The sequence below is a fragment of the Lotus japonicus genome, chromosome 1, assembly GCF_012489685.1.
Source record: "Lotus japonicus ecotype B-129 chromosome 1, LjGifu_v1.2".
NCBI lineage: Eukaryota > Viridiplantae > Streptophyta > Magnoliopsida > Fabales > Fabaceae > Lotus > Lotus japonicus.
The window spans coordinates 82,342,231-82,368,964 of NC_080041.1; the positions used below are offsets into that span (position 1 = coordinate 82,342,231).

General features: G+C 34.7%; 4 protein-coding genes across 4 annotated transcripts; 3 read left to right on the forward strand and 1 right to left on the reverse strand.

The window, feature by feature from the left end:
* Positions 1-5,249: 5,249 nt before the first annotated feature.
* LOC130721233 (transcription factor MYB44-like) lies at positions 5,250-6,205 on the reverse strand. The gene has a single exon (XM_057571996.1). It carries the CDS (start codon positions 6,086-6,088, stop codon positions 5,378-5,380), a length of 711 nt encoding a protein of 236 aa, XP_057427979.1. The 5' UTR covers positions 6,089-6,205; the 3' UTR covers positions 5,250-5,377.
* Positions 6,206-12,169: 5,964 nt separating this feature from the next.
* Positions 12,170-13,235, forward strand: LOC130732124 (uncharacterized). Its single transcript, XM_057584236.1, has 4 exons — positions 12,170-12,421; positions 12,504-12,771; positions 12,906-13,002; positions 13,113-13,235. Exons 1-4 carry the CDS (start codon positions 12,263-12,265, stop codon positions 13,207-13,209), a joined length of 621 nt encoding a protein of 206 aa, XP_057440219.1. The 5' UTR covers positions 12,170-12,262; the 3' UTR covers positions 13,210-13,235.
* Positions 13,236-13,351: 116 nt separating this feature from the next.
* LOC130748416 (uncharacterized) lies at positions 13,352-14,962 on the forward strand. Its single transcript, XM_057601642.1, has 5 exons — positions 13,352-13,515; positions 13,613-13,748; positions 13,828-13,982; positions 14,080-14,483; positions 14,607-14,962. The coding sequence occupies exons 1-4, from the start codon at positions 13,352-13,354 to the stop codon at positions 14,267-14,269; spliced, it is 645 nt and encodes a 214-aa protein (XP_057457625.1). The 3' UTR covers positions 14,270-14,483; positions 14,607-14,962.
* Positions 14,963-20,480: 5,518 nt separating this feature from the next.
* LOC130748426 (uncharacterized) lies at positions 20,481-23,062 on the forward strand. The gene is made up of 10 exons (XM_057601653.1): positions 20,481-20,639; positions 20,756-21,017; positions 21,205-21,301; positions 21,396-21,517; positions 21,611-21,695; positions 21,807-21,936; positions 22,045-22,199; positions 22,303-22,420; positions 22,549-22,740; positions 22,868-23,062. Exons 1-10 carry the CDS (start codon positions 20,481-20,483, stop codon positions 23,060-23,062), a joined length of 1,515 nt encoding a protein of 504 aa, XP_057457636.1.
* Positions 23,063-26,734: the final 3,672 nt, after the last annotated feature.

Sequence of the window (26,734 nt, forward strand, 5' to 3'; positions counted from 1 at the left end):
GATCCAGAGTTTACCAATTTCCCAATGCCTTTGATTTTTCCTTTAGCACCATCTCCAAAGGTGACTGATTTACTGGAGTATTCCTTGAGATTTTCCAGATACTCCTTATTCCCAGTCATGTGTTTTGAGCAGCCACTATCAAAATACCAGTCTTCACTTGATGAGACTCTAAAAGATGTGTGTGCTATAAGACATGAAACTTCTCCTTTGGGTACCCAAGCTTTCTTAGATGTCTTGAGAACCTTCTGGATCTGAGGATATCCGTATAGCTTGAAGCAGTAGGGCTTGAGCAGTAGCCTTCTGAGTAGTAGGATGTTGAGGCATATGTTGTGACATCTGGCTTGACCTCTGATAGTTCTCTGGGTTTTTAAACTCAGAGTTTTCCTTAGCTCTTACAAACTTCCTTGATGCTTTCTGATTTCCTCTATTCTCAGACTGGTAACTGAAACCAATGCCTTTAACACTCTTTCCTTGCTTGCTTGTTTCTTCCAGAATCTCTTCAAGCATATTGGATCCACTGTTCAGCATACGCACTGACTTGTAGGTATTTTCCAGTTTGGCTGTCAATGTAGCTACTTTCTCTTGAAGATCAGATATAGTTAACAGAAGCTTGGCTTTTTCAACAGTTTCAAGATCCTTTAATTTTGAGTTCCATTTATCCAAGTCATCTTGCAGTTTATCAATGGTCTCCCTCAGTTTTTCATTTTCAGTCTTAACTTGTTTCATCTCATCTTCTTGCTCCTTAAGATGTTTGCAAGTTTCCTTCCATTTAACATGTAAGAGTTTGTAAGTCTCTTCCAAATCCTCAAATGTCATTTCATCACCACTGCAATCTGAGTCATTGACAGCCTCTGAGAAGGCATTAACCTTGTTGGCAGATAACTCTTCCTCATCCTTAGTATCTTCATCTGACCATGTCACTACCATGCCTTTTTTTTGTTTCTTCAAGTAGGTTGCACACTCAGATCTAATGTGACCATAACCCTCACATTCATGACACTGAACACCCTTGTTTAGGCCCGATTTGTCCTCTTCTTTGACCTTTCGCTGGGAATTGTAGGATTTAGAGTTGTCTGACTTAATGTCCTGGACATTTGGCCTAGTCCTTCTGTCTATCTTCCTTAGAGCTCTGTTGAATTTTCTAGCAAGAAGTGGCAGTGCTTCAGATAGATTCTCACTTTCACTATCAGCATCATCTCCTTCAGTGGTGTTGGATACAAAAGCAATGCTTTTGGTCTTCTTTTCAGGTTTTTCACCCAACTTTAACTCATAAGTCTGCAGAGAACCAATCAGCTCATCCACTTTCAAACTGCTGATATCTTGAGCTTCTTCAATAGCAGTGACCTTCATTGCAAACTTTTCATCTGACATAGGTTCTCCCAGAGCAAATGAAGCATTTGACAGATCACGCACACGCATGTGATATTCAGAAATTGTCTCATCTTCTGTCATTGTCAAGTTCTCAAAACGAGTAGTAAGCATCTGGAGTCTAGACATCCTCGCCTTGGTTGTACCTTCATGTGTTGTTTTCAAAATCTCCCAAGCATCTTTGGCTACAGTGCAAGTATTAATCAATCTAAACATGTTTTTGTCCACAGCATTGAAGATAGCATTCATTGCTTTTGAGTTTGCCAGAGAAGCTTCTTCTTCAGCACTTGTCCATTCATCCTCAGGTTTTTCTTCAGGAGTAGATGTACTTCCTTCTGCTTGAGCTTTGACAGGATGCTTCCAGCCTTTGACAACAGCCTTCCAAGTTTTGATATCAATAGACTTGAGAAAGGCTATCATTCGAACCTTCCAGTAATCATAATTGGAGCCATCCAGGATTGGTGGCCTGTTGATCGATCCTCCCTCCTTATTGTCCATGAGATCAAGAAAATATCTCCCTGGAGCTCACCCACACAGAACAGGGGTGCCTGCTCTGATGCCAATTGAAATTCTAGATCCCTTAGAACAAATGTCCTGCACGATGCTGGGACAATCGATTAGAACATCATACGACTGAAAAGCATGAACACAAGAAAAACAAACAACTAAAAGAAACAAGACACAGAAAGTTGTTAACCCAGTTCGGTGAAACTACACCTACGTCTGGTTAGCTTTCGCCCAATGAAAAGGAATTCCACTATCTCAAGAACTAGGTATTACAGACACACATGAACACATCAAGTTCATTGTTCTTAACCTAATCTACCCAGTGTTATTCTACTTAGAACCACAGCCTAAGTATGAGAGCCCCTCTCACTTTTCCTCAATCACTGCCACAGTGATTGGTAACAACAATAACACAAGGTTTGTTTGACACTCAAACACAACACAGAACTCAGTCTCACTTTATAGAATCAGTGAGCAAGACTAGTTCACAACTAACAAGGACAAAGAACAACTTACACTCTTAAGAACACCTAATCTTCAAGGTAATTCTCTCGATCGTTTCAAGCTTCAGGTCTTTGTCTATATATACTTCAGCAGAGGCGGCTAGGGTTTATTTAGGCTGAAGAACACTTTGATCCAACTCATATCAGTAGAGAATCTTCCAAGATCTGATATGAGTGATCAACAAATAAAATAGAAACAAATCTTTTTAATCACAGATTTGCTCCAACAAAAACAACCCGCAACTGGCTCCCAACAATCAGTTACTTGACCTTCAAGTAAGCACAGAACATACCATGAAGCATAACCACAAGGGACCCACTTGCATGCCAGCAGGGGCGGATGTCCTGGCCTTCACCAAGGCAGATGTCACAACATCGGCTAGAACATCAGGTTGTTTTTAACAAAATTGATGACAACAAAGGAACAACAATGGTTTTGTCTTCCGTTGGTGGAGTCCTAAGAATTTCGACTGCCTGACTCAGAGAAAGATAAAGTTCTCCGAGCAGGATCTTACTCAAACAAATGTTGGCATTCTCATGAATTAGTTGAGCCAAAGTTTGAAATTTTTGAGGGATTTGAAGTGATTTCGAGCAGAAGAAGAAGGCTGATAACCAATATAGCAAAAAGGCTATATGTTCTTCGTCAGAGACTTCAGAAGTGGTTTTGTCATGGTACCTCAGGATTAAGTTACCATACGTTGCAGATTTAAGGATAGATTTGAAATCAGTTTTTGGCTTGGTATCAAAGCTGAAAGGGATTCCAGTAGGTCGAAGACCAGTGATGGCAGCCATATCTAGAAGAGTGAGAATGATCATTCCATAAGGAGTATGGAATGTGTTGGTCGAACGTTCCCAGAAGAAGAATGAACTAACCAGCATTGAAGGATGGTAGACTACTTTCGGCCTGGAAAATTGAATTAAGTCGAAAATTCGTATCGATTTCCAGAAATCCTCTTTTACTTTTTCTACCTTGTTTAACCAATTTAAATAGTCTTTCGTCTTGACTGGAGGGGAAGATCTAAAGGCTCGGTTAGGATGGTTGAGGAAGGATAAGTTATAGTGATCCCTAAAGGCCAAGATTTTTTCTTCCCCAATGGGACAAGGAAAAAATTCAGAAAGTTTTTGTGGGATGGAGGTCTTAAAAGGACCTAAATATGCATGCAATTTTTCTCCAAGAGAGAAAGGGATGAGTACCTGGGAATTCAAGATCATCACCTTCTCAGCCACATTAGGAGGTTCTGGAACGTATTCTTTACCCTCCATGATGAGGAGCTCAGAGAGGCTGGCTGCTTCAGGAACTTGAATAGAGGAAGATGAAGTCATCGTGTGGAGTTGCGAATGCGGAAGAATGGTGCCAAAATTAGAGTTGTTGGTTGAAAGGTTGAAGGGTGCAGTGGCTTGCCGGAGTAACGGAGTTTCAAGGTTTAGAGAGAGAGAGAGAGCTTGAGGAGTTTTGAGGTTCAAGAAGAAGTAAAAAAGTAAAAACTTTGAGGTTTATTTATAGCCACATGTAGTCCAAAGATGTGGGGCTTGGATTTAACCGGATGTGAAATGAAAATGTGTTGAGGTTAAATCCGGTTACTTAAATAATAAAATATATATAAAACCTTTTGAATTTCCCATGGTTACGGTTAGCAGTTATGGCCCATGATTACCTTGGGTGAAGGTGTCTGCTGTGATTGGTTGTTTATTGATAGTGGAGTGAGTAGGAAGTTATGGAAGGGTAAATACTAAATATGTACTTCCAAATGATTTGATAGAATGTGAAAGGTTGGCAGTTGATATGATAGATTTAAAAATATCATTTTTCTCAAAGTTCTGAAGAAATCGAAAATGATATTTTTGGGGGCATCTGTTGGCTTTGCATTTTTAGTGATATCGACTTGTTCTAGTGTAAGTCGAAATTTGGATTGTAGAGGGTTGATTTTAATCAAAGTGTGAATGAGCGTGTTGTAAGGAAGTCGAAAGCTTCATGATTCGAATAGTTGATTCTTTGAGTTTTCGACTTGCAGGAAAAGCGGTTTCTTGATGACGAAGACTTGAAGAACACGTGTTGAAAGCAGAGGCAAATGAAGGACACTTGTAATAATGTTAGGATTTTACCGTTAGAAGGTGGTTGTTTCATAGGTCTATAAATAGGGGATTTCACATTGTAATCAGGGTTCACAATCATTCTACTCGAATTACTCTTAAAGCTTACATTCGAATTCAATGACTACAAGCGATCTTAGAGGAAAAGAGTACGGATCTTGTGAAACTCTTGCATTTCTTATCAATTATTACATATGAATAAAGTTTACTGATTCATTTCAGTTTCTTTATTTGTTCTTTTATTTTGATATTTTTATACACATTCATTTCTTTTAAATTCTAAAACATCAAACATTTTCACCAAAAGAGTCCAAGAGGATTCGAATCCAGTCCCCAGATTGATCCTTGGATTCTCTTATTTGTTTACCAAAATTTAGTGTAAACACTTTCCCAACAAATATTTCGTCATACGCACACCCATAAATAAAATTTTAAATTAAATGCTTAAAGAGTCCAACTATCTACGAGTTTCTCTCCCCAGATGATGTTTTAATTATTTTTTGTTAGACTTGCAAAGTAACCAAAAATTACTTTAAAATGTAGTACTGTTGTGCTATTAAGTCGCTTTAATTTTCTCATGGAATCACCTGCCAAGTTTCCTGCTGGCAGCAGCTGCAAAAATCATGACCATCGACCTTACAAAATTCCACTTGGTAAGCAGTACTTCGAAATTCGAATACACACAAGACACAAGGATATATATTTGTTGCAGTATCTCCATAAGAAACTAATACTAATCTCCATAAGAAACTAATACTAATAAATTAATAAATTCAGATATGAAGAGAAAATTAAATTGTTATTAACACGATTGTTCATTCCAATCACAAATGAAAAAAAAATATATCAAAGTGCAGACTGCAGATATTAATTTGCTTAAAAAAAACGATAAAATGATGAAAAATTGATTAATGAAAACCCGAGTTGTGAGAAATATTGGAAGACACGTATTCCCTCACTTCCCTCGCAATCACATCTCTCATCACATCCCAAAACCCCGCCGGAACACTCTCCTGCGACTGCGACTGCCGGTGGTGGTGTTGCTGGTAGTTGTGGTGGTGGTCAGCCACAACCTCCTCCACAGAACTATTCCCAATCCCCGGCGGAGCCAGAGTCAACGCGGTCAACGGATCATCATCCTCCATGCGAGCTGCAGCACTACCAGAAGAACTTGGCCCCACCTCATGAGAACCACCACCACCACCGGGCACCCTCCGCTTGAGCGTGGAGTTCCAGTGATTCTTCACGGCATTATCAGTCCGACCCGGCAGCAACCGGGCAATGGCGGCCCACCGGTTCCCAAACCGTGCATGGGCGGCGATGATGGTTTCATCCTCTTGTACCGAGAATGGACGGTGCTCCACGGTGGGGCTCAGCTGGTTACACCACCGCAGCCTGCAGGATTTCCCTGACCTCCCCTTAATGTAGCGGCTGATGAGGGACCAGTTTCGTGCCCCATGCCGCTCCACGAGCCGGGTCAGGATCCTGTCTTCCTCAGCGCTCCATGGACCTTTGATCCTCTCAGGTCTATTAGGATTGTTACTCCTAGGATTGGAATCTGAAGAGCATGAGTCTGATGAAGAAGTGGTAGTAGAGGAGCTTCTGTTCGGTGCTTCCATACTCAGATTAATTTCAGTGAGCTCAATCGGTGATATGATAAGAATGAAGGAATGTAATAATGGAATGGAATGGACTAAGAGAGTGTTGGTTGTTTGGGTTTATATATGAAGAGAGGGTGTGTGGTTTTTGTTAGTTAAAGGTGCATGTAGACATTGGATAGAATAATTGATTAAAATATAATAATAATGTGAGCGTGAAGGGAAGGGTACTTCCAGGAAACTGGGCTTTTGGTAATGTTGGTGGGTGCGGAGGGTCTAACTACAATGACTCTCTGCAGGAGATGCGATTTGATATCTGAGACCAAACCTTTCTGGCTGGCTGCCACACTCTGATTTCATCTCTCTTTTACCATTTTGTCCCCTTTGAAATTTCCTCTACATCTTCCTTTTACATGCATTTATGTCTGGCGCCACCGCTTGGTTTTTGTTTCCTTCATTGCATGTCTTTATGTCATTAGTTATTAATCAAAGTTGTAGCTAGATTTACTGATTTAGATTATAGATAAATATATTTGTCTGCTTATATTATTAAGTTGTAGAATTTTTAAAATATTTCTCTAAATATGCATTCAATATTTATATTTGTCCAGATCAGCTCAAATCATTACAAAGCTTAATATCATCCGAGACGACTCATAATTTTCACAACTACAATTAATTAAAAAGACCCAAAGGGAAACTCATTGTCTAACAGTTAATTACCTTAACATAACAAAATTGACACATTTACTGAATAATTCTAAGTTATTCAAGCGTAACCAATATCTTAGAACTCGTTCACAAGATTTCATTATGGTTCAGTGCCTTAGTTACAGGTTTTATACCGTGTCTATAAAAACATGTTTTATCATTTAATTACATAAAATTACTCATTTTATTACTTAAAAATTCTTTTAAATCTTTGATATTTTCTTCAATCTAAAAGCTTACTTGAGCATATATAGTGTCTTCTATAATTACATTCCATGTTCCAACTATGTATTAGGTTGTACTTAATTCACCGTGAACATTACTATCATCACTATAGCATTTCACTCACTTCCAATGCACAAAAATTAGAGGTGCTCAAGCTCAACATTCTAATTATGGGAGACAATATACTTGTATACTGAATTAACTTTGTAAAATTCACTCTATCATGGCTATCATTTCGTCGTTATCTCCTTACTGCTTTCGCACCTGACAATATTAATAGCAGTCAGACAGTACATGGATAGACACAAGTATATATAGGAATTAGACTAATAAATTAAATAAAGCAAATTAAGAGTAGATTATAGGATTGGTACCACGATCAACAGCTGTAAATTAGATAGTAGACGGTGATATAATTAATATTATACTATATGTTCTGGTTCTGTCTATCTAGGGAAGAAGGTAGGTACTTAAATAGTAAATAAAGAGGGGTATAATTTATAAGATCATTCTCGTACTTGAATAAGTATAGTAGGGCATGGAAATTAGAGATGGTGACTGCATATAATATTACCACCAGGCAGGGGAGCGATCGAGCGTTTAAAACATGACAGGAAAAGCCGAGGCTAGCTGTTCAACACACAACAAACGTTTTAACAAAATTGAAAAAGAGAAGAAAAAGGTGCAAGCAAGTGGGGTCGAAAACCTTTTTGACTACTTTTGCTTGCATTGCCGGACATACAGCTGTAATCTGAAAGTGAAACTCAACTTCTCTCCTCTCAGGATTCAACTCTATCTATAAGCAACCAATAATGGAAGGTGAAGGAAAGGAAACCAGTGCTGTTAAGCATTCAGTTATAATAATGATAATTAGAATGAACAGAAGCATTCATTTAAGGTTTAAATAATCATCCAGAGTGCTTCATTAGAAAAAATGTAGAGCATAGGAACACTTTTTTTTTTGGTCACGAGCATAGTAACACTTTATTTGTCGTGTTTCAGTTGTACATGGCCCCGAGCCATAAAAAACGATTTCAACGTCCTCCACGTAGGAAGGACCCACACCCAGGCTGTGAGAATCTCACGTGATTCAAATTGAATCCTCTTTGACTTTCTGGCTCCAAATCTACCATTACTTCGGGTCCCACACTTTCTATTAATACTCCATTACCTCACAGGTCACAGCTCACACTCTCACTCCAATGAACCAACCCGTAACCTGCCCGCTTGGTTATATCAAAAAATCTGTTTCGTTAAAAACACATGCGCTCGAAGGCCATGGAACTCAAGTTGGGAATAAGTGAATTTGTTTGTGTAAAAAAGTGTTGAATGAGGATGTATAATTCAGATGGAAAGCACATTCAATTCTCTATGTATGCGAAAGCAAGAATTTGGTTCAGGTTAGATGTGTTGGTAAAATGTTTGAAAAGTCTCCGGATGATGAGATATTACAAGTATGTGCTGATTTAATGTCTAAAATTAGTGTTGACCACTACAATGACACAATTTTGTTGATTTACTTTGGCTAAATCGACGCAGAACTGACGCAATAGAAATAAACACAGAAAAACCTCAATTAAGTATTTTGTCGATTTAAATGATGTTAGTTCCCCTCAGTTTTATATTATTTAGCGTCGACTCTAGCTAACTCAAACTAGTCAATGTCGCATCAGACTGATATCGGAAGCTAGAAAACGATGCTAATTTCATCGTCCATATTAGCATCGGCCTAAGCCAAAGGTAATTCCACGGATGTACAACTTGCTTTATATATGGAGTATGAACTTTAGCGTCGGGTGCAAACGCTAAATGCCATAGACTTCTCTGTCCAAGCTTCTTAATTAGTAAACCTCTCTCGGCCACATTTTACCCAAACACTATTTTTCTTCTTCTTTTTCTTTGCCCTTCTCTCTGGTCTGTCGCCCAATCTAAGAGTGTTGATTGAGTAGGAGCAACCAAACTCTGATGAGGGGTGACGGCGAGATGATGATCTTCACCGTATTCTGTTGTCCGTCATGCCCGAGAGGGATCCCTACGATCAGTGGCGGATCTAGGACCTGGGGTTAGAGAGTTCAATTTTTTCAAATGAACACATCGGTAAAAATATAATTAAAAACAACTTGAATATAATATGTTTATACATCAGAAATTATACAAGTTATAATTTTCCTCTACGTGATTTCATATTCTGAAATCGTTGAACAATAAGCTCATGGTCAATGTTATTGAATACATCATTCTCAATGTAAGTAACTAAACAATTATTCATCCATGTATCTCCAATTCGACTATGCAGCCTATTCTTCACAATATTCATAGTAGAGAAAACTCTTTCTACAGTTGATGTTGCAACAAACAAAATCAGTGCCAATTTCAAAAGAAGATAAACTTGTGGATAAACAACATGTCTTCCTTTTTCAACCAACTTGATGACCTTGTCTCTTTGTTAAAAATTTGTCCATGGCCTTCCTAAAATTAAAACAGACTCAACTTCACTATACCAAACAAAAAATTCAAAACATCATCACTCAGTTAAGAAGTAATTACACAGCCAGGAAAGAAATCAGCTTAAATGCACACTGAATTAGAAGAAAACCAATCAAGCTGCACACAAGAATTAGGAAAAAATAAATAAACATTGAAATAGCTGCACCAAAGAGGCAAAGACCAAAGTCAAACAACAAAGAACTATTAGATCGAAATTAGCAATGTTGACCAAACACAAATCAGGTCCAAATGATTATTAGGGGAAAAAAATACCTCGGAATACCCTCTCCAAAGTCTTTGGTGAACCTAGCCCAGTCTCTTTCTTCACCTCCTTCTTCTTCCCACCACTTGCAAAGCGTCGTCGCCATTGTTAGGAGCTAAACCGTGAAACGCGAAAACCATGCAGGAACGAACATTAGAGCAGTGTGAATTGCGAATTACCTTGTTGTTGCTTTACAGGCTTCGAATCAGGTTTTTTGGATTTGGATTTGGCTTCAGGCGCGGCTGGGCTGAGCGGCGCAGGTGGTGCGTGGTGGACTGGTGGTGACATGGTGTCGTGGCGATGGTCGGGCGCCGATCAGTGCGTCGCGTGCGTGCTTGTTTTGGGTCAGTTCTCACTTCTCAGTTGGGTGAGACTTAGGGTAGCAAGAGAAAAAGAGTGAGTGGCTGAGTGCTCGTGTGTGTGAGAGAGTGAGAGGCGTAAGTGAGTGTGGGTCTTTGGTACAAATAGATGCAAAACTTGATCTACTAGTATAATCTAAAATTTTCAAGGGTTCCAAAAAAAAATTATAGAAGGAGGTAAGTGCAATTTTATTTTTTTAAGGGGTTCATCGGTTCAGATGAACCCTCTGAATATGAAGCGGATCCGCCTATGCCTACGATGATACTCCACGCTAAAGTTAGAACATGGGTTTAAAGCACTCAAATTTGGGATAGAATAATGTATACATTATGTTCTCCAAGCCCTAGTTTTTATAGAGTTTGGAACTGTGCACTTCAAGCGATCATGAGTGCTTAGTATACATCTTTGAGCTTTATGCTTTTGTCTTGGTTGCTAGTCCATAGTTAGTTGAGGTTGGTCGGTGAGGGTTGATCGTCCCTGTAATTAATCGGGTGAAGAGACAACATGATCAACACAAGGTGCTGGAGCGTCTCCCTAACAATATTAATTGGATTTTTTAATCCTTTTATAAAAGGGTTGTACATCTTTTGACATTATTATTTTCATTAATTCAATATTTTACTACATTAATGATTTTTCCTATTGAACATCAAAGAAGCAAATAGAGGGCCGGGTTAGCATGGCTAAATAGAGTTTGGGTGTGTGAAGGAAGAGATGATGAATATGAAATGCATGCGGTGAGTGATCCCTCACGTGGCATAAATAAATGAATTTTGGAGCCTTGTGTTGTGTTGTCGTTGGTGATGTCCTGAAGAAGAGAAGTAGTTGGGCAGTTGATTGATTTACAGTCACACAGCTGGCAATAAACAAACAAAACCATTACTCACCGACTTGCTCATAAGTTTCTTTTGCTTATTACGAGATAAGATCATTGGAATGAAAATGGAACACAGCAACAACAACAACATCTGTACTAAAGATACGGTGAATGGAATCGATTCGGGTCGGGTCGTAATAATTCTGGTTCCGTACGTACATTGGGACGGTGGGGGAGGCAGTTGCAGTTGCAGTTTTTCCTTGAATGGGCCCTGTGATGCCCCCTTCCAACCCATTTGCCGGTCTGGTTGTCCCCACTCCATTCTATTCCGCGTCAATTAACTGCTCATCCAAATGGAATGGTCAATCAACTCTCCACCATCTAAAAACATGTTTTTTTAATGAATGTGGTGAATATCAAATACCTTCTCAAAATTGTGGCCTTTTATTGTAAGGATCGTGCTTTTGATTTATGATTTTTTTTAAGAGTGATTTGATTAAGGGTTAAAACCCAAATCTCCTACATATTATTTCCGTGTTACTAAGAGTACTGTTTTTCCTGTTCATTTCAAATTGCAGTTTTTTTTTTGGTGTAATGAGAATTGGGCCAGTTTTGTTAAATTGGGTTCCAAGGTGGGCCCATGTATCCAGTATGATAGATTTGAAACAAAACTCCAATTTAACAAAACAGACGGCAGTTTTTTCAACAATGTTTGACCTAAGTAACATATATTAGATACAACCGTTTGATACAAAACTCAAATCACACGGCAATTTCGCTTCTCACCCTCAAAATTCTCCATAATTTCAACCTCTTTCCGTCAGCAGTGAATCACGATTGGTACTTTAATTCATTATTCAATGGTTTTCCTCATTTTCTCATATTTTTCTCCTATGTCACTCAAATCGTGGAGGATTATGGCCCTGGTTTTCCGATTTGATGTAATGGGTGACAAAAGCTTCCATATCTATGACGATTGACGCAGGTAATGTGCTCCATATTTATTCCCTCAGCAAACGTTGTTGTCCCAGTATTCTTGCCTCAGCAAATGTACTTGTTGGCAAATTTTATGGGTTTTAAACTGAAATTTAGGGTCAATTTATGGATTTCCTCTGCCATATATCAATTTGATTGGTATGTGTTGTCAGTTCAAATGGGATGTTTCTGAAAAGGAGCAATGAAAGTCTGATGAAATGAGCTCCATCAATTTGTGATCTTTTGTTGTCTATAAATAGGCTCCTCTTGCTTTGGTTATTTCAACTTGAGTTATAAGTTGTTGTTTGTGTTTTGTTTGTTCTTCTTTTATTTGCATCTTACTGTAATAACAGTTCCAATGTCTCATACTGCTGGCATTAACAGTCCATTGAAATCTCTTTGTGGTGGAAGGGATACATGGAGGATTAAAGTAAGGGTTATTCGTGTATGGGAGATGTCTCCAGTTTCTCAACCATCAAAACCATATGCTATGAGTTTGGTCTTGGTTGATTCTGATGTAAGTTCATCCTGAAGTTGTTAGTAGTATTTAACATTGTTATTAACTTTAGTAGTTGTTTAATTTAATGTGTGGTTTGCAGGGTATGAGGATTGAAGCGGTCATACGTAAAGGCATGATCCAGAAATTCAAGAGGCTGATTGTTGAGGGCCAAGTTTACAAAATAGTATACTTCAATGTTGTTGAAAATGATGGAGCTTATCGTGCATCCCCACATGAGTTCAAGATTGTGTTTAATGGTAGGACAAAGGTGGAACGTGACCAATCTGATATCATACCATTGAACTCTTTCTACTTCAAGAACTCTGAAGAAATCTCTGCTACCCTTGGTGAATCAGATGTTTTGGTTGGTGAGATATTTTATCTGTAGCCTTCTTCTATTTTGTTTAGTGTTGATATTCTTTTTATAATTTGGCAAGAAAAATTGAAATTTTGCACATGTTTGCCCATATGTACTCATAATATGGAATAATTTTGGTGACAGATATGATTGGGTTGGTTACTGCTATATCTACTGAAAAGCAATATGTGAAGGGTGGTAATGTTAATAAGATTATTGTGTTGGAGCTCACTGATGATAGGTATGTAATATGTAATATTTTTCATTGGTCGAAATTTGTAATGGTTAAATGTAATTATTTGCATAATTGTGGTATTTTTTGTAACTGAAAGTTAATTTTTTTGCTATAAGGGGGAAAGTCCATTGTTCATTCTTTGGGCGATATGTGGATATTGTTAGGCAGTTTGCAGCTGTTGGAGGTCATGGTATGCCTGTAGCAATTATTTAGTTTGCTAAGGTGAAGACGTTTAAGGGTAATTATTTATTCTCTTTTTGCATTATGTATAAATTTTGTGGAAACTGTATTGTATCTTTTTTTTAAATTGAGAAGTTGTAGAGATGTTGTAATTTGTTTTTAGTTTAAAATTCAAATGGTTTATGTGGCAGTGCCTACTTTTATAATTTGGCAAGCATTTTTGAGATGTTCTTATGTTGTGTGTTTTGGTGCAGGAGATGTTGTTCTACAAAATGTTATGAATGCTACCAAACTTATGTGGAATCCTGATGTGCCTGAGGCTAATTCATTTCGTGATGGGTAGTTTGCTGCATAAATTTATTTTTTTGTTAATTGTTTCAATCCCAAACTTGTGTTATTTGAATGATTTGAACGTAACTTTATTTTTGTTTTGAAGGTTGGCATTGCATGATATTGATGTTGACCTTCCTATTGGACAAATTGATGATGGGTTTCGTCGGCTTCCAACTGATCAAGACTCTGTTTCTCTCTTCCCTAGGAAGAGTATTGGTGAACTGCACAGTACTGGAGAGGTTATATTTCATGTTTAAATCTGCACATGCACCTTGAACTTAGACCTATCACATTTTTTAAACTTTAATTATTTTACAGGAAGGTAGGTTCACAGTGATGGCAGAGATTGTTGGCTTAACTGATGGAGAGAAGTGGTGGTATACTTCTTGCCATTGCCATAGGTCTGTTACAGCTGAGGATGGACTATATTTTTGCTCTGCTTGCTGTGTCCATGTATTTGAAGTTACCCCAAGGTATTGATCAAATTGTCCTGTTTTGGTTTTTTCCTTACTGTAGTGGATTTTCACAATTTCAATTGTTAATTTTAGAAGTTTTTATTTGTGATCTTAGATTCAGGGTGAAATTTGAGGTTTCTGATGGTGAAGACCTTGCTACATTTGTGTTGTTTGATGCTGATTGTCAAAATCTGATTAACAAGACTTGCAAAGAATTAGTTGTTAGCTCCAAGGCCAGTAAAGCTATTATTTTTTTGATTTTCTACCATTTAAGTATACCCAAAATTACTTTAGCCAAGGACTAAGGCTATCAATTCTGATTTGCAGGGTGTTATGGGAGATGGGGAATATCCTGCTGAAATTTGTGGTCTGATAGGTACAAAGCTGATTTTCATTGTTGAAAAGTTAGCTGACCATGGTTCAAAGTATGATCATTCTTACAAGGTGAAGAGTATATGTGCTGATGAGACTTTAGTGGAAGCTTTTAATGACAATGAGAATGTTCAAACTGCAAACAATGTGTGTTTCTTATTCCTATAAAAAAATTTATGTGTTTGTTTTATCAATTTGTTCTTAAAATGATAGTACTATATGTATATGTATATGAAGTTTTTAACCATGGATCATTTATTGAATTACTAGGTTCAATCAAGTGATGTTGAAGGATCAAACTTAACTCCTGAAAATTCTGACACTATAACACAGCTTGGCCCCAATGTTATTTCTTTGGATGACATCTTACCTGGTGATGGGTCTGCTGTATATTCATCAGTTGGAAGTGGTAGTGGATTGGAAGCAAGTTCTAGCAAGCCTTCCAAAAAAATGCGTCTGAGGGGAACGAAAGTGGAAAAGCTGTGAATGTGAAGTTTAGTTAGTTGCCTTGGTTTTAATTGGAGCTTCTCAGACTTTTGGCTAATCATTTGTGCATTGTTGGGTTATTGTGGTGAACCCACCACATGCACTTTGACTGTGATCTGAGAAGTATTTGGATGTTTTCCAACTTTAGGGCAACAATGAGTAGTATTTATATTTTGATGTTATGTAGTATGTTGTTGTTAATTTCCAATTTCCAAGTCTCTTTATGTTGTAGCCCTTGCACTTTTATGATAACTTGTGATGTACATTTTGTTAAGTTATGAGTTTCAGACTCTTTTGTTTATTTGTTAAGTTGTTTACATTAATACATGTGCACTGGCATGATATGAAATTATTGTTCATTTTATCTTCCAAATAGGTCTAACCATACCAGTAATAATTAGGGCTTGTGTTCACAGAAGTAGTTGTTTATATTTCAAAATAGTAAAGGTATTAGGAAGTTGTTAATTTGTTTCCAAGTTGTTACATTTGTTTCTCTTTATTTGTTGTAGGCTATCCACTAGATCTTAGCCTGAATATTTTATTATCATAAAATCAAGTGAATTTGAAGACTTTTTTGTTGGAAATTACCATCACATTAAATGCTTTTGAAAACAACTTTCAATCAGGTTCTTAATATTGAAGGAAGTATTAGAGTACATATAAGATGACAAAGAAAGGGCCCACAGTTAACCAGCAGTAAAGGATAATAGGAAAATGAACAAAGGAGACAAAAGGTCCTTAGGAGCATGCTAACGATTTTCCTTCTTTAATGCTATCTACCTAGGAAAACCAAATGCATCCTTATCTATAATTATGATCCAGAATTATAATAACATTAGAAGTTTAAAACTTAATTGCATCAATTATTATTTTAGTATAATTGTTTATATAAGTTACGGTAAAATTTAATTCATTAGCTTTAATTGGATCCAATTGAGAATCCTTATTTATATTTGAATGTTAGGTGTGGTAGATATATTAATCATGCACTTTTTAAAATCCTAATTATTTGTTTTTTTAGTGTTATATGATAATAATAAATGTCTTTTTTTATTGTGGAAATTGGAAAAAGAAAAGTCTTGGAATTGGAAATTCGGTTATTAATTTAAGTAAAAAATACTTATTATTCTTTATCACATCCTAAATTTCAATGACACATGAAATTAAACTTCATTATAAGACCTGAGAACTGTTAAAATTCTGAAATCCATTTTACACATTCAACGTTACCTCTTCTTTTTCTCTCTCGTCTTTTTGTTGGTTTCTCCTATTTAAACTCTTCTTCCTTTATTTTGTTAACTTGAATCACTTCTCTTTTACTGGTGTCTGTGCTTTTCTCCCTCAAAGTGGCTATCTGTCTTCCATCTTCAGTTCAAGAGTAAGGGTTAGGAAATTTACTGCTTTTATCAAATCTGGCCCCTCTCCCCATCATGTGTTATCTGTGATCCATAAAAGTTTCTACCTTTGTATATATGTATGTGAATGCCTTTGTAATGCCTATTTGCATGGCCGTTTCATAAATATTTGGTTAATTTTTGTTTCGTTTGTATACTTTATTTGAAGGATGTGTTCTGGTTTTGTAGTTTTTGTTGCATGTGTGAATGGGGATGTCAGCTTTGGTATCTGGAAGTTCCTTTTTTTCTTTTTAACCTTGCATGCAGATATATGTTATATTTGTTTTATCAGTAATCTGTTGAATCATCACCTTAATCTGGAATGTTTGGATCTGCTACTTCTGTAATTTACAGTATTTTGTATCCAAGTCAGTGAAAAGTAAGTGAAAAAAAACTTATGATGGATTGAAAATTCTGGATCAACATCCTACTATTTTATAATTATCTTTAATTTTTTGGGTGTTGTAGATTCATAATGATGAAAGTTTTTCCCTTTCCAGATTTAGAGCCAAATCACAATGTTCTATGTGTTTTTGCATGTATGATTAGTTTTGATCTCTACTTTGGACAATGAATTGTTAGCTTGTGAAATAGTAGATTCGGAGAATTAATATTTTTTGGCTTCATATGATTGTATCTGTTGTTTATAGTAGAAAAAAGGTGCTACATGACTTCCTTATGTGTTGTATAAACAAGTTCTTCCTTTGTTTTCATTATTAATCTATATTATTAAAACTGTCTTCCTGATGTGCAGTAATAATGCATCCTTTTTCGCTGAGATTTCCTCATTCCAATAAGAGGATCTTTGTCAAACCACTGCGTGTGGGAATGGTAATGTTGATTTGTTACATGGTCCATCTAACATATTAGAGATATGATTTGGTTGGAAATTAATATAGTTTGATGTAATTTTTTTGTTCATTAATTAGGTACATATTCATGTTCCAAGGCGATTTGATGATCATTTTGGGCCAGGACTTGATGATTTTGTGGAGTTACGAGATCCTGTTGGTAATACTTTCAATGTTAAGTTTGAGTACCAATTCAACAAGGCTAGATTTTCTGATGGTATTTCAGAATTGTGTGTTGTCCATCAATTGGAATCAATTGTGTGGATTCGATTTTCCTACCGTAGAGAATCTAGGTCTGACATAAAAAAATTTGATGGCCATTTGAGAAAGATTGAGTACAGGATTAAACAACAAGTTGAGGAGCCAGGAAATTCTCTGGATGGAAACCATGCATCCCTTCATAGCAGTGAAGATAAAAATATTGTTGATTTAGTGACAGAGGATGAGTGTGATAATGTGGTCAGCAAGCTTCAATTTCATAAGCTGGTTTGGTTGCCTGATATTAGTCTTGCCCACATGACTGGGAAGAGAGCTCTGGTGGGGTTTATTTGTGTTATTATTTTCATTGTGCTTGTTATAAATTTGCTATGTTCCTTACTTGATGTTGTTTATTGTAGATCATTCCAGGATGTGTTCAGCAAAGTGCTTTTCCTAAGCTTCCATCTGAAATTAAGGTGTGCCTTCCAAATGGTACATGGACGCAGTGGCAGATTGTTTGGCATCCTATTTGTAATTCTGTGGCAGAGGACTCTGTCAAGCCTGAGATGGTGGGTGTGATAGGTGGAGACTGGTGCGATTTCCTCAGGGATGAGTTCAACAGAACTGGTTCTATTGCAGCAAACAGAATGCAAGTTTGGAGACTCCCTCAGCCAAATAGTTTCAGTGTTCATGTTTTCACATGTTAGTCCTTTATCATGTAATGTGTGTGGTTGTTTTTTGGATAGCATTGATGAATTTTGAGAATGTAGTTGGTCTGGACTTATTGGTTTAACTCCAATGTGTTATTTTGGGTTAGTATTAGTAGTTGGTGAACAAGCTTTTCCAGTGTTACGTGGACAACTTAGTTTTCTTTAGTGTTATGGTCAGAAATTGAATTTTGTGGGAGAACTACTCAAGTTAGAGTTGTGTTCACAATTCTATTCAGTTGTATGAGTGTGTTATCCTTGTGTTGAATTTGCTGGTTTTATAAGTAGTTTATTTAGCCATGTTGATATTATTTTATTATCTAATGCCTAACTGAAACCAACTTATTTTGAAATCTACACTTACTTTTTGATACCCAATCTGGTTGATTATTTTTAAAATTGCTTTGAAATTAGGCATGAATTAGTGGAAAGTTAAATAATATTTCAACAATTGATTTGATTAGGTATTTGGTCACAATTTAGATTGTGTATGTTAGTGCACGTATGAATGCTTATCTAGATTGGGAATATATTATTTTTGTTTCATAAGATTAAGGAAATTATTTTAAGAATATAATATTCTTTTATATTTGATTTGTTTTTGTTACAAGAGTATATATTTAAATCTAATCTTAAGACAAAAGATTATAGTGATTAATCTAAACAATTATGTAATATGCTTGTTTATAACAATGTTTATAAAGGTTTGGGTTTGAATTTTAAGAATCGAAATAACCCTCGGTTGGAGAGTCAGTTTCACCCTTATGTGTATCTGCTTGGTCTAAACAGGGTTGCCTCTGAAATAGGATAATTGGTGTGCCCCTAAACAAAAAATCTAAGTTGAATTTAAGTTGAATGGATTCTTGTGTTATTTCATATAAAATATAATTTTTTTATATGAAATCATTTTAATGAGTGGTTTTGATTCTTATCGTTTGAATTATAGGTATATATATATCTTTTGATCACTTTTAATTTGAAATAAAAATCCATTTGTATATTTTATTTTATTGTGTATTCCTCATTATAAATGGGGGTTGGAGTTATTTTGGAACTTATTTATGTAAATAAGAAGTGTGTGTTATTAATCTTGAATTTAATGTTGACAAAAAACAATATTATAGGTCAATGTTATTTTTGTTAAAAAATTAATAAATAAAATTATAACTAATAGCAACTTATCTTTACGTTAAAAAAAAAAACTTATCTTTATTTTGATTGGAAGAAGTGTTATTTGGGTCAAACTTTCTCTTAGGGTGTTTAGACCACCCTTTTTAAACATTAATATAAATTGATAGTTATTAAATAGTTTTTGAATTTTTTTTTCTTATAAAAGTAGCTGAGGAGGTAGTATACAAAAAGGTGGAGTATACATTTAACCTACTTTACTATTTCATTTCATCCAAAATCACATTTTCCCCACACTCAATATATTGAAGTTGTCACACCATATTGTAGGAGATTTCATTGTGTGACATGTGTTTGATTTATTTTTTATTAGAATCCTATCTAATTGACATGTTGGTACTTACGTGTTATTGTATCATGATAGTGATTTCAATATTTGCATATTTATAGTAGTTTCATATTTATATTACTTAAGTTTTTATGGCTGATTTTTTTTTTTAAAAATATCCATTACCCTTAAATATATTTAGTTATTTGTCTTATTACCAAATAAAAAATTCTATATTTTGATACTGTTTTTCTAATCCTATAGGCCAACCTGTGTAGAGTATTTGTTAAAAAGTGAGATATTTACTTAAATATAAAATATTATTGTTATTTTTTTGAAAAGTTGTTCCAATATTTATTTCCATTAACAACTATATATATCAAGTCATCGTCAAAATCAAAAGGTATATCAATCTAACTTTGAGTTGGTTTTTTTATCTGTGTACTAACAAAATTGATTTGAATTTGTTGATATTTAATATATATATATATATTTGCTGTGTAGAAGTACAAATACTCAATACATGAGTTTGGACCTCTCAAATCACAATTTCAATTGATGATTTTTTCCATGCGTAAGTTCAAACAAAAACCCTCATTACGGTGTACTATCCGCAGGTGTTTGGTTCGTTTGTTCACTTCAAGTTATGGTGCCTTTGGTTAATTTAAATCCAATCTATTTCTCAAATTACAACCTACCTTCTACTGTTTTAAGTGAGATGTAGAGTGAAGTCATCATGCTCCATTCTTGAGGTATTTATATATCCATCCTGTGACATGAATCCTTTCCCTTATTTCCTGTTATGTCACACCACAATTGATTGTCGTCCTTTTCATATCAAGCATGTTCTCTGTTATGGTTTGGTTCACAAGCAAGTCCTTATGAAGCTTTGTTATTTTAATTGATATTTCTAAAAGCTTACCAGAGTTTTTTTGTCTATATAAACAACCATAGAAAGAGTTGTTAAGTATACCACAAGAGAAGTGAACTTGCATTTCTTTCTTCCTCTTCTTATTGCTCGATATCTTTTATCTGAATTCAGTTCCTGAGCTATGGATCCTGTTGTGACGCCCTTCCACACGTTAAGCCAACTTTCATTGTGGCCACATATCTGGACAATTAAAGTTCGTGTAATTGGTTTGTGGAAGACTCCTGAAGATATGATGGAATCAAGTCATTCATCCTTGAACATGGTTTTGATAGACTGTGAGGTATAGTTATCTGAACACAAAATCTCCCTTTCTTATATTTTTCCTTCATTCTGCTGATTAGTTATTGTTATATTATGTTGATAGGAGGTTATTTTTGTTTTGATTTTTATATGTAGGCTGTCAAGATTGAAGCATATGTATGCAAGGAAGACCCAATGACTAAGAACATAGTTCCTGGTTGTGTCTATAAGTTTTCAATTTTCCAGGTTACTTGCAACCATGGTGATAATCGTGTAACAAACCATCGTTACAAGCTGCTCTTGCACTCTCGCACTTTGATTTTCCCCTCTGTGGAACCAAGTATCCCTTTTGATGGATATGATTTTCTTGACATTGGGCATATTCGAAGGAACTTTGACACATTTACCTACCTGATAGGTTATAACTTATCACAATCAATGTTATTTCTAATTTCAGCAGTGGATGGTTTGTTTTATTTGCATAAAAGTAAACTATAATTAATTTCTAATGCTATTTCCTGACTATCTACATTACCTAAATTTTTATTTTTTTCTTATTTTGGTATCTTTAATGATATAGTATATTTGTCTTTGTTGTGAACTAGATATTGCTGGGCTTGTTTCTTCCGCATCTAAGGAGAAGCTGCTTATAAAGAATAATACCATGCATAAAATGATTACTGTGGAACTTGTTGACACAGGGTTGTTCATTCCCCTTTGTTGTGCTTTTAAATTTGTCTTTTGGGCCTAATCCTAGGTGTTATTTGTAATTTCAATGGTTCAAATTCATTTACAGGGGGAGGATGCGTTGTTTATTTGTCGGAGACATTGTTTCGATGTTTGTTCAGTACCTGTGCTCTAATTGGACTTCAAAATTTGTTGTTGGGCTGCAATTTGCTGCACTTAAATATGTTGAAGGTATTATGTTATTTTCCTATTAATTCATGAGTTCCATCATTTGCATCATCATTTGGACCTGTTATTTATAATTTGTATTAACTTTTGTTGTAGGGAAATTTATGGTTAAAAGTATTCCTAATGTCACCAAGCTTCACCTGAATCCTATTGTAGAAGAGCAGTCAGCTTTTGCTGAGAGGTAAAACATTTTGAATAAATATGTGTATTCTTATTCCAAGTTGATATCATAGCCTAATGTTTCCTTCATTCATTTTATTGAATTTTGACATTTGATTTTATGTTTTGGTAGATTTAGGGGCTTTGAAATTGAAGAGCCGGTTGCATATATTGGGTATCGTGATATTCGTTTGAACTTGCAAGATGATTTTATTAACTTGCATCCAGCTAAAACATTAGCCCAGCTTATTCACACAAAGGAGGTTGCTGAAATTTAGTTTGGATGAGTGTTTTAGTTGAATTGAATATAGTGTGTGGTTTTCATTTTATCAGGTGCTGATTTTAGGACTTCTCTTTATTGTATTCTACAGAGGGGTGTGTTCATTGTTCGGGCTCGCATTGTGTCTGTCATTAAAGGTGCTGGCTGGGCATACCCTTCTTGCCGCTGCTATACTGAACTGAAATCTGTCAACGATGGTTATAGTTGTAGTCGTTGTTTTAGGAACATGGTGAAAATGATTCATAGGCAAGTTCATTGTTTTAATGTTTGTTTGATTTTACGTGAAAAAAAAAACAATCGGTATTTTGTTACTTCTATGGCAATTGATAGTGCTATCTTACTTGTATAGGTATCGTGTTAAGGTTGAGGTTTATGATGGGCTTGAAAGTGCTGTGTTTGTTTTGGGTGATCCAGAAGCTATGCAGATCATTGAAAGAGCTTGTGAAGAATTTGTATATGTATCTCAGGTTAGCTATCATTGTGTATAGTGCTATAGTGTATAATGTATGTCATAGTTAAGCCCTTTCACCATGTTGCTTGTGTAATTCAATTTTATTTGGTGAATGATCTAACTTATTATTTTGCTTGAATTAAGCAACCTTTGGCAGCCAACTTTCCACGTGAGATTGAAGACAAATTGGTTGGTGCAGAAGTTTTATTCAAGATTCGTAATGATACTGGAAGCCTCTATAATGGTCACTGCTGTTATGATGTTCTTCGAATTTGTTCTGATACTGAAACAATGGACTTGTTTACTCCTAACTGCTCAAGTATTACACCATTGAAGGTACAGGTTACATCTTATATTCATAATCAGTTATCTGCACAACTGAATTATGTTGTCATTAGTGAAAATATAGCTATAACTATGTGTTTTTATCTGATCAACTTGTAATTTAAATTGTTTATTTCAGTCTAAGTTTGTTCCTCCTTTCACTTATCTGGAGGAAGACAGTGTGGAAGCTGCTGCTGGTGCAGAAAATGTTGTTAGCTTTGATGAAGATGAGCTGATGAGTGATATGCAGTACCATGGAACTCAGTTTGAAGGTTATCCTTCCGAGGAATCAACTGCTCGCAGCGTCACTCCAATGACTGGTGTCCTGCTTTAAGGAGGAAATTATTTCATGGATCTGAATTTGGTGATGGCAAGGAACCTGATGGCATTCAAGTTAAAGAAGGAGTGCATGAGGAATTTCTTGCTACTGTGGAATGATAATAATTAGTATTCAATTATATAGATTGGTCTTACTTGCTAACTGTTTCTATCTCTACAAGTGAAGGTTGTCATTTTGTTTGTTGGAAGTGTTTATTTTATGTTCATCATAGTTAAAACAATGTCTGTCCATTGTCTTTTGTTGCCAAGCCTTTTGTGGATTTTATTCAGAAGCCAATCTATGTAGTTATTGTTTACCAGTTGAACTCTCTTCTGTAATGATCTTTAATCGTTATTATATTATGTTTGGTTAATTAGTTTGTGTTTTTACTCTACTCCAACGGTTTGTGTAATTGGTTTTTGTGCTGGTATGCAAAATTGTATTATAAGCTTACTAAGGGTACCTCAATCTGTGGTATGTACAAGGAATATTTCACTAGGTTTTTGTGGTTCATCTTATTCTCCACAGAATCTGAAGGGAACATGATAGTATGATGGAGATTTAGTTTTCTTTTTTACGATGCTGGAGTCTAATTAGGCAGCCTCCCTGTTGTTATTTTTCAGTTTGTTTTAATTGTTTCCTGTGTGGGTTTTAACCCTTATTAATATATGCTTTTTGGTTTCCAAAAAAAAAAACTGTTGATAGATCACACAAATAAGCATTTGTTCTATTACTAAATCTGAATGATTTTTTGAAATGTGTCTTATTCTTCTTAGTTGATTGGATTTATTTGTCACACTCATTTATTGAAACTTGATTTAGGATTCGTCAGTCTTTGAAGTAGAGAGAGTAAAATATTATCAAGTAAATAGGTATGAGGAAAAAAATACTTATAGTACATATTGTAGGTGATATCATATTTAAAAATTCCTATGTTTGAGGACTTGGACAAAGAAAGAAGGTGAGAAATTGAGGTTAATATAAGGGATACTGAAATAATATTGATTGAAGCATTAGTTACTTAAGTCATACTCTTATATTGAAGGTTAGTTTTTATTTTAATATAATTTATTTTCTTTTTAATTCTTCAAGTGTTGTCATTGAATCTAAAATTTCTACTATTAGGGGTGGTTTCTTATCCTTATGAGATGTTGTCATGTATTTTTAGTTATTTTAGGTGGTGAAAAAAAAACTCTATTTCTACTTTGGTTGCCCATCATTAGATACATGTGTAAAAAAGAATTTATACTAATGGTGCATTACCATTAAAAATATAGTTAAGTATCTATTTTTTTATCGGTGAATGTTAGTTGTTAAAAATGTTAGTAAATTAATTCTACCCTCGGTTCGAACCTAGGACCCTTCACCCCACTTAACTCTTATGTCTCTAGCTCTTATCACTTGAGTTATCATTCGGTGACAAATATATAAAGTATATATTTTATAAGAAAAACATAATAAAGTTTAATTTGTTTTAAATAAAACAAAACCCCAAAATTAATGAATTTAACAATATCAAAAATATTTTTTTAAATGATTAAATTACTTAGCTTGTACATTTACATTCCAATGTTTAGTTCATTATATGTAGTAGATTTAACTTTTGATATGTACTAAGTATTTTAATATTGTAAATCATTTAGGAAAAAAAGTATTATAGGTAACGTTGTTAAGTTACACAATTTGGATAGGAACTTGTATTTTCAGAAATCACCATTTTGTTTGACTAGATCATGAAAGGATAGTTTATTGGTTCATGTAACTTTATTAACTTTTTGCTGTCAATTAGCACTCTCTCACTCTCTTAAATCAAGTCACTCAAATCCTTGCATTTAATGCTATGAAATTTATGTTCAGGCCGTCCAACCTTTTCCATATCACGTCAGACAGTTCTCATGGGAAAGGTTATCAAGGATGAATTGTTTAAGTAAAAACTTTGCTTTCCATCATTTTACCGCCAAATCTGTATTGTGTTCTTGAAAAAAAAATTATGTATTATAAATATTTAGTTAATAGATATTTTGTTGCTTGTATTATTTCCCTTTAATTCCCTTCCTTCCATTAAAAAAATATTAGTATTTTAGGTTTTAGATATTTTATAAACATAGTTGTTATAGAAATTAATTTCGATACACTTAATATGTAAGAAGTTTTACATGGTGATTTAATCAGAATCATTCATTTGGCTATTTTAAATATTAAAAATTTAAAAATAATTATGACTTACCAAAATGAATGGATGAAATTGAATATTGTGAAAAACGTATTTACATTGTAATTCAAAAACTCTAATTATTGTTAATTAAATAATGATAATCTAATTGAATCTTACTTGTATGCAATGATAATTAAAATAGGTTTTAGATAATCATTTAATCACAAGTATTCATATTGGTAATTAATATTCTAAGAGAGTAATATCTAGATGATATAATTTTTTTAGAGATGGAAACTAAATTAAAGTAAATGTATGAGTATGAATAATAATAAGAGAAGAGGAATATATAAGTTATAAAATTGAAGGTCCATGAATAAAATGTTAGAGTAGATAATTTATATCTTTTAAAATACTAAGAATGATTTAGGATTAATAATAATAAGTTTATATTGAATAATGTTCATTTCACACCTCGCTTTGAGGTGGATGAGGTGTAATGATACGAGATATAGGATAAGAAAAAATAAAAGAGAAAAAGTATGAGATGTGATAGTTGATAGGAGAAGAGATAGAAATAAAAGAATGGAAATTAAGTTTTTAAAAAATGAGGTGTGTATATTTCATTTCACACCTCATTCCATCTATTACTATATTTTGTTATTTGTGCCTATATATAGCCTATTGCCAACTTTCGTTCAGTGTTTATCTTCCTCTCAGTAGTCTACTTTTCATTGTCCTCCAAACTTGCCTTTCATGTCTCGACCATTTAGAGGTATTTCTCCATTGGTTTGCTGCTTCATTCCTATCTGTTATGATTTCTTAAAATTATTGAAAAATTGTAACAAACTGAGGGTAATAAAAAGTTGTAGTTCTTAATTTCAGTTTGTTCATTTTTTTAATTGCATCCATTCGTTCCCAAATCTATGCAGACATCTCAAATGAATTGGACCATTCATCCAAGAGATTCAAGCGGCGGTCAACATCCAAAAACCAACCACAGAGCTCCATACAAAGAGCAAGATTTGAAAGAAGTAACTTTGTTTTACGGTGCTATTTATATTTTTCCATTGCAATCTTATATTATTGTATGCCTGAAATTGTTGTTTTTAAAAACATCATTACTGCCCCAAACATTTGGGCTGATTTATACGCAGAAAAAACTTGGTATAAAATAATGGATATTTGATATGTTTGGCTTAAAATTTGTTAGTGATTAGAACCCATTAGATTAGATTAAGAGATGTTGTTTTTTTTTTTGAAAGATTAGGATAAGTAGTTAATCATAACAAATTTTATAAAATTTGATGATAGATGCGTTAGTACCCTAATAATAAATATTTTAGTTGTAGTTAATCAATTTTTTGAGGGTCAATTATATTTATTCGGAGATAATTGAAATGTAGAGATGCTTTTACCACATCTCTCATAGACATGATTGCTAAGCAATTAACAAGGGCCTAATAAAATTGATCATCTAAGTAGCCTGTTATTTAACGAAATTAATTGCTTCACTTCCCCTTTTAATGTTT